We start from the raw sequence: 7,711 nt of genomic DNA, 5'->3' as shown, positions 1-7,711 counted from the left end.
TCAATCCCTTCGTCCCCCAGCCTGTATGGCATGCTTTATATTGCATATATCGTATTTGGTTTTGGGTATCAGAAAACAATAGAGGTTTGTAAAAAGGTAAGAGATGAACACTAAGGGAGCACAACTGCAGAAAGCAGAACAATGAACAGACTACTGTAGTACTTACTTAGTAACCTGTTATTATCCAGGGGACTGTAGCAGTTATTTGGTTCAGCCACCCTTTACCAAACATGTAATTTTGTTTCAACATCAGACTGAATGCAAAAGAAAACTAAAAAACAACCTGTGTGTGTAATTTGAGTCATAAATAGAATACACTGCTAGGTAATTTATGGAGTATACCACTATTATAGAGGAGGTTTAATAGGATACACAATGAGACAGAAGTATCCTTCTCCAGTAACAGACAAATCACTGCAGACAGTGTGGAAAACAAGTTACAGGAACAATGAAACATGCCAATAAACAATTTTTACTTTTCAAACCCACAACTCCCCAATCTCCAAATCAAGATCTTACCTAAAGGTTCAGACATCCTACCTGGCTGTTCTATTAACCTCTCCTTCTGGAGACACACCACAGGATTTTACAGCTCTGCACAGTTAATTTTTTTGTAATTATTTGGCTTTACTCAAAAAGCTAAGAATTCAAAAATCAAATCTACACAACTTAGATGAACTTATTTCAATAAAGAGAAAAGTTACTGCAAAAAATCACTGTTATTAACACCTTTCCGTAAGAAGTGACCAGCTTTATTAACTAAGACTACAGTGTTCATAACAATGTCAATCACACTTAGATGTTCTCGTTTTGCTAAAACATGACACAGGGAACCAAGCCCAGAATGCAATACAGTGATCAGTCTAATAACCTGTGTTCATTTTAACTCCCCCCTGCCTAATGAAAATAGTTATGTGGTAGAGCAGTACATTTTTTGTTCTGAACAGCCACCATGAACTTAAACAATAACTAATATTGAACTGTGTTTAATAAGGTTTAAAGCTGATGACTCACCAATTACACTTTTTCAAAGGGAAATAAGCAAAATCAGACTTGCTTTTTTCTCCCACACTGTTCAGTCAATTTTCAACATATACAAAAACCCTAACAAACTCCTCTGCCCACCCCCCGCCCCTTACTTAATCTTTGTTCCACGTCAAACGATTTGACAGATAAGAAATGGGGGAATGCTGAACTTTTTTTTTCTCCTTACCATGCATCTCTGACATCAAAGTATTTGAGGTAGTTTTAAACTTTGAGATTAACAAATCTGAATTTATAAGACCTTGTTTAAGGCTAATGATTCCTGAACTGTTTCACAGTCTTTGCGTTCTGAGTCTGCTCAGTAGTTGCACACACTTTGACAGCTCATGCCTGTCTTCCAACACCAGTTCTTCTGGGCTTTTGTAAGGCCTACATTCTGTAGTACCATGGATTTAGTTTTCAGGTTTCTACAGCACAATGCACAACCAATTTAAATAAATACAATTCCAGGCAGACAATAAAAAAACATTCCTTAAGATAAGTAGTAAAAAAAGAAAAACAGTTTGTTTCAATGAACCCTGTAAGTTCCAGTTAACTTTACCCACCTATAAAGGGGATGTATCCATCAACTGCTTATAGGCTGAATTTAGGCCTATGCTTCCTCCAACCTAGTAAGCTAGTGACTTGAAAGCAGATGGAAAGGTCCCTTTCCATACTTGCTCATTTCTTACACGTCATTCTTCCATGTCTTACCCTACATGTCACTGCTACTGGACATCCTTGTCTGTGTCTATACTAGAGAAGTTTAATTTTCAGTTTTAATTTAAAATGGTTTTCTATTTTTATTTTGTAATGACAGTGCTGGAGTTGGCCATGGCCAAGATTGTTTTTTTTTTTTTCTTCCTCACTTCAGAGTGACTAAGAAGCAATAAGATACAGAGCATGAAACACCCTAGCATCAAAGCTAGGTTTGAGTTTTGGGTGACAGGGATGGCTTTTAAGGAGATAATGGAGGCAAACCTGACTGAAGCTATCTCTACTGGCCAAACGATCAATTATTTTAAAACTGAACTCTCGGTAAACACAAGGAAATGAAATGTCTGTCCCTTAAAGACTCCCAAACTGCCAAGAAATCACACAGGCTCACACACGGACATGCATCCATTCTTCCAGCCTCCTTTCACATTGCAGTCAAGGAGAACCCTGCTCCCTCTTTGGAAGTGCTAATTAGAAAACCTACACAGCAGCCAAAAAAAAGGAGCGTAACTATGAAGCATCACCACAGTGCCCTGACACTTAGAGGGCAAGGCCACATTGTATTAGAGAGCAGCCAGGAAGCAACAGTTTGGTGAAGGGCCACAGGTGTGTGTATGTGTGTGAGACATCTGATCCCTTGCACCAGTGGTTAGTGTTGTTTACTGGAACCCAAACCTGTGAGTGGTCTGAGACTGTTTCTATCCTGCCTGAGTTGGATGACCCAGACTAGGAAGGAGCAAATTCCTGTTCAGAGGTATTTTTAAAGGTTCCACTTCATAAACAGGTTGAAAATGATAGCCTGCTCAACCTCAAAGGATTAGATCAGCAGACCAAAAACTCAGCACAGAAAAAGGTATTTTCCTAGCTACGCATAATCCACTGACAAACAGAGACAACCTTACAATCAGTCTCTGCATCTTACAGAGCAGTTTCACAGCTGTTGGGACAGTCTTCACGTGCTACTTGGAAGGCGCAGGATGGTGATGGTTCAGGAAAAAACCACAAACACATCACAGTAGTATCTACAAGTACACATACTCCACTGAAGTTGAAAAAATCACTTGGGCAATCTAAAAATCATACTGTCTTTTAAAAGGTCTAATAGCATGAAAAACTTAACTTGTTCAGAAACAAGTCACTGGGAAAGTCCATTAGAGATGAAACTGGACCTCAGGATACGCCAAGTTCTTATATCCTCACTGACTCCCACTTCTCCCCCTGTGATGGTTGGGAACTTCCACCTGTAACTGGCTCCCTTTGGAGAAGGCAACACTGAGCACCTCACAGACCCGGACCCATATTACATCACTAAACACTTCAAAGCACCAGCTTCAGAAGGAGAAGGAAGAACAGAAATATAGCAAGCCATATGACCCTGAAGCATCAGAGTAGTAGGATTATGTTCAACAGTATGTTTTCACAAACAAGCCTCAAGTCTTAAACTTACAGATAGGGCTGCAAGTTCTGCAGGCTAAGGGCCCTAAAGCTCACCTCTCTCTGTCCAGGTCCTATGTAGGCTGCAAGACTCTCAATATGGATGATGCAGCTAAAAAAGCAAGGACATGAAAAGCAAGGCTGCTACTTGTACAAGTAAGTTTTTGTTCTCATTGTGATTACTATTTGTGGATGCATAGAGCAAGTATGGAGGTTTTTCCCCCCCCTAATATACTTAAGCACAGACTTACAGCAGCAGAGAATGAGATCCATAAACTGCCCTTTCTATCTTTCCAGAGCTGAAACAATCAAAAAGTCCCTCCTTCATCCTGAAATTGGCCACATATGTTCTTGCATCCCCTAAGAATATGAATAAATAGTCTGAGAAACCTTTCCAAGTAGCATCTCTGTAAATGTTAATAAACTCTTAGGCAATATTAGTTATCAGTCTCCACCTAGTGGTGAAAGGATATTCTGCATTAGAGGGAACAACCAGGTGTGTTCGAGTAGCATGCCAAGAAAACAAATTCTTTTGACAATCTCAGATAGATTATATCTAGAGTTATGACAATTCATGTGCTGAAGAGAACATTTTCCAAAACTTGTGCAGAGCTCAATGAAGAGGTGATGAGCATTTCCATTTAGTTTACCCAGCAGTGGCATTTAAAGGGTTGGGCAGCAATACAGTATGTGAAAGGCTGGCATTCTGTGAATAGAATTCCACTTTTGGGTAAAGCATTTCTTGAGCACTGAAATAAATGACATTCAACAAGATGCACAAGGTAACCCCTGCAAGCAGAACTATCAGAGGACAGGCTACAAACTACAGAGGACGGAAGTTTTGAACATTAATACAACATAATGCCAAGGCAGAAGAAGCAACTATACCTACTGGCCAGTAGCCAACAGGACAATGACCCTTTTGCAGCACCTTTCCTATGAAAGATTTCCTCGTCATAGGAAAGGTCAGGCTTTAACAAATAGGTGGACATTCCCCCAGTCGCTTTTCTTGATGATATTTAATATATTTTATGTTTCAGAGAACCAAAATGCACTTCAAGAAAGCCGGGGGGGAAGGGGGGCATACAAAGTCCTGGATTTTAAAAACACAACTGCCTTAAAAGGCATGCGATTCCTTCAGCAAAGTACAGCCTGCTACCTAAGATAAGCATCCTGGAAGTAGACAGTTGGAACAAAAGTAACTTAAATTTCCAACATTAATACATAGAGCTAAAAAACCCTGGCATTTAACAGCTAACACATGAGAGCATTCAAAACCATTTATGAGTTCCCAGTGTGTGACTAAGCTCAGCTGCCAAAGTTGGTAGTGTTTGAACTTTTGTCCATAGTCTAATGCAATCCTTTGGATATCCAGCTTCAATTAGTTTAATTCAAAGCCTAATTTAAAGAAATCAGACAGCTGATTTTATTTAAAGCACCCCTAAAAGTCTGTTCTTCCTATGATCAGACTGAGTTTTCTAAGGGTTTTTCTGTTTGTTTTTAAATCAGGCCCAACTGGGAAGAGGCTACAAGGACCATCAAATGGGCCAGGTAGTGTATCAGTAGATATATCAAAAGCTCTGATAGCTGTTTGCCCCAATATTAATTTTCCTTTTTGCAACACCCTCAGGAAGACTAAGTTGGCAGAGTATACTGCTTCTATACTCCAGCCTTTTCAGTGGCTACCAGTTAGCCACAAGTCCAAATTCAAGCCACTTCAATTTTAATATTGCTTCCTGCCCATCCTGCCATGTCCCTCCTTGTTGCTTTGGGACTGTGGAACTGATATTGCACAGTTTCACAATGGCTTAAACCCGCCAGGGCCGGTTCAGTGCTGCTGTCCTTTCCTCGTGTGCAAGCAGAGATGCTGGAGAGCTGAGTCACCGCCTCCCATCAGGACAGGACAGGCAGCAGGGCTGCACCAGTCTCAACCTCTACCGGTTTCAGCCGACACAAAGCCAGCTCTCTGTACCCTGGCTGCAGCCCAGCCATCACTCCAGCTTTCAGCACAAGCTTCTTCCCAGAGTCCTTCTGCAAAGTCTGACAGATACCTGTCCACAGACATACATTTACATGCGTTCTAATAAAGTCAGCTAGTCTCACTGCATAAGTATAACAACTGCAACACAAATGCTTGCTCTGTCCAAAAGATGTAGTGTCCTTTCAATATCAAAGTCTGTCATAAATTTTTCCATTAAGATTTACAGTGTGATACAACCATATCAGTCATATCTTACATTTCAACCACAAGATAATTTATCTTGCCCATACTACAGCATTTTAAAATAAAGCAGCACATTAAAGTTGCCAAAAACATCATTCTACGAGTTTTGCATTTCTTCATAAACCTGTCCAGTTCCTTTACACACCTCAAAGTCTACGCTGATAGGAATAGAGTTCAAATGCATAGTTTTAGCGAGGTTATTTCAGGGCTTACAAGACTATTTCAAAATGCTGTACTTAGATGCTCCACACATCAGAAGACTAGTTAAGGTATGGGCATGACAAAAGAAATACAACTTCAGAGACTTATACTTCATACTTCACTCAACCATCTGCTGGTCTTGTCACGTTTTTGTACAATTGCATGCAGCTTTGTGGCGTTCCGAATTCAGGATTACATACAGAAAGTATCTTCAGATGATACTTATATATAATACTTGTATGATAATTATATTATCCACAAGGTGGCTATATTGTAGCAAGTACACAAATCTTAAATTATTTATTTTTAAATGGAGTAGCATTAAAAACTTCACACACAAGGACAAAATCCTTATTTATGACTATTTAAAATACTTCACAAAATTCCAAGCATTGTAACAAATATATTCAAATGTTCAAAATCCATTTTGCACAAGCCAAACCAATGACTTGCATTAGGAGTGGACAGCAAGCAAAGAGAGAGTATTTACTCCCAAATGACTGATTTTCTCGTCCTATTGCACCTATGTCAAATTCTTACACCTTTATGGATGACAAATTTTCACATCTTACACTCTACAGCTGGAGACATTAGCTTAAAACCCATGTATCTGTTTATAAAGCACATCTGTTCTGCTTTCCCAAGAATTGCTTACAGCTAAAATATTCTGTAGTGTGCCTAGCTGAGTCTTGAAATTATGCTGTTAAATTCAAAGACACAAGTGCTACAAATTCAGCTGAAATAATGAAAAAAAGACAAGTGAGTTAGCAAAGCCCAAACTTCATGCAAAAATGCCTAATGAGTCATTAAAAGGAGAAAACCAGCTTGCTAGCAGATTTTTAGTTTGTTGGTTTGGTTTTGTCCCCTTCCTTTTTTTTTTAACCTGAAAAATGCAGATTGCAATACATATACAGCAATACCTTTTTACATCCAGACATCATACCTGTGTGAAGTATTTTCCATCTTGTTTCAGTACTTTCATTGAGAGGTCAAGAATCAACCGCAAAAATTCCCATGTGGAATCTGCATATAGAGTATGATTTAAAAACAGAAGAGCACATTACTGGCTTGTTCACTATTACATATTCAAGACTTGCAACATATCTACTGTTTGAAAAGCAGCTATCCTATACCTTTAAAAAAGATAGAAACAACAAACCCACAAGAAAAAAAAACAAAACAGTAAAAAACCCACACAACCCATACACAATGGCAATGATGGTGGAAGTATCTCTGTTTTTCTTCACAGTAATTTTCCAGACTTTTCCAAGAAATTATAGAGTGGGGAAAAATTTACTGGAGTGTGAACTCCCCAAATACTTCCTCAAGAATTACATGAGTTCATATTAATCTGGAATAAGCGCACCACTTTAAAAAGTCCTAGGGACTTGCTAATTTTTCCTAACAATCAAGAAAAATTCAAGAACAGATGTGTTACTATCATTCTTTGCCTCAGATTTGCTATTAAAAAGGTAAGAATCCAAGTGTTTTTGTTGCAAACTGTCAACTATTATGCAGCGGAGGGGCAGAAATGTGGAAAATCCTCAGAAGTCCAGGAAAATAAATTAGAAGATTAACCTTCTTCTGGAGATGTGGAGATTGGAACAGCCGTCAGATCATTAATTACATAATCAAACATCCTTCCTTCTTTGGCATACCTCTTCAGTACGGGAATACAGTCTTCAATTAGGACCTATAAGAATGAAATACTGTAGCTAGTCCTCAAAACACCCTAAAACTGACCAGGTTGACCAGGAACAAATGCAGATTCACAGGAATTAAGAGGAGGGGAAAAGTACAAAACTAAAAATGTGTTTAATTTTAGGCTCCATTTTCAGCTTTTTACATTATCTAAAAAGGAGTAACAATTGTAGGAATTATGACAATGACAATGTAGGCACTATAGGACTGAATTTCCTAGCTCTGTCACTGACTGCCGGGTGACCACTGTTCTACCTACCAAACGGTAACAACAGTTAGCAGTCCTCCAACACACAAGTAAAATAAGGTATTTGTAAGAAGGGCCACTGACTCATGCAAAGCAGCACGTGACCAATTTTTTGCATGCTTTTTTTAGCTCACACCTGTAAACTAGTATCTGTGAGAGCCTTA

General features: G+C 38.9%; 1 protein-coding gene across 1 annotated transcript in view; it reads right to left on the bottom strand.

The window, feature by feature from the left end:
• Positions 1–5,112: 5,112 nt before the first annotated feature.
• The window catches only part of SMS (spermine synthase), a gene marked incomplete at its 3' end in the record, with an annotated part of 21,059 nt that continues 18,460 nt past the window's right edge, over positions 5,113–7,711 (bottom strand). The window contains 3 exon segments of the mRNA XM_009583151.1: positions 5,113–5,225; positions 6,520–6,622; positions 7,178–7,292. Of these exon segments, the coding sequence (XP_009581446.1) occupies positions 5,113–5,225; positions 6,520–6,622; positions 7,178–7,292 (331 nt within the window).

Source organism: Fulmarus glacialis, unplaced genomic scaffold, assembly GCF_000690835.1.
Source record: "Fulmarus glacialis isolate BGI_N327 unplaced genomic scaffold, ASM69083v1 scaffold6478, whole genome shotgun sequence".
Classification (NCBI taxonomy): domain Eukaryota; kingdom Metazoa; phylum Chordata; class Aves; order Procellariiformes; family Procellariidae; genus Fulmarus; species Fulmarus glacialis.
Note: the sequence above shows the minus strand (reverse complement) of the source record. Positions and strands in the feature narration are given on the sequence as shown.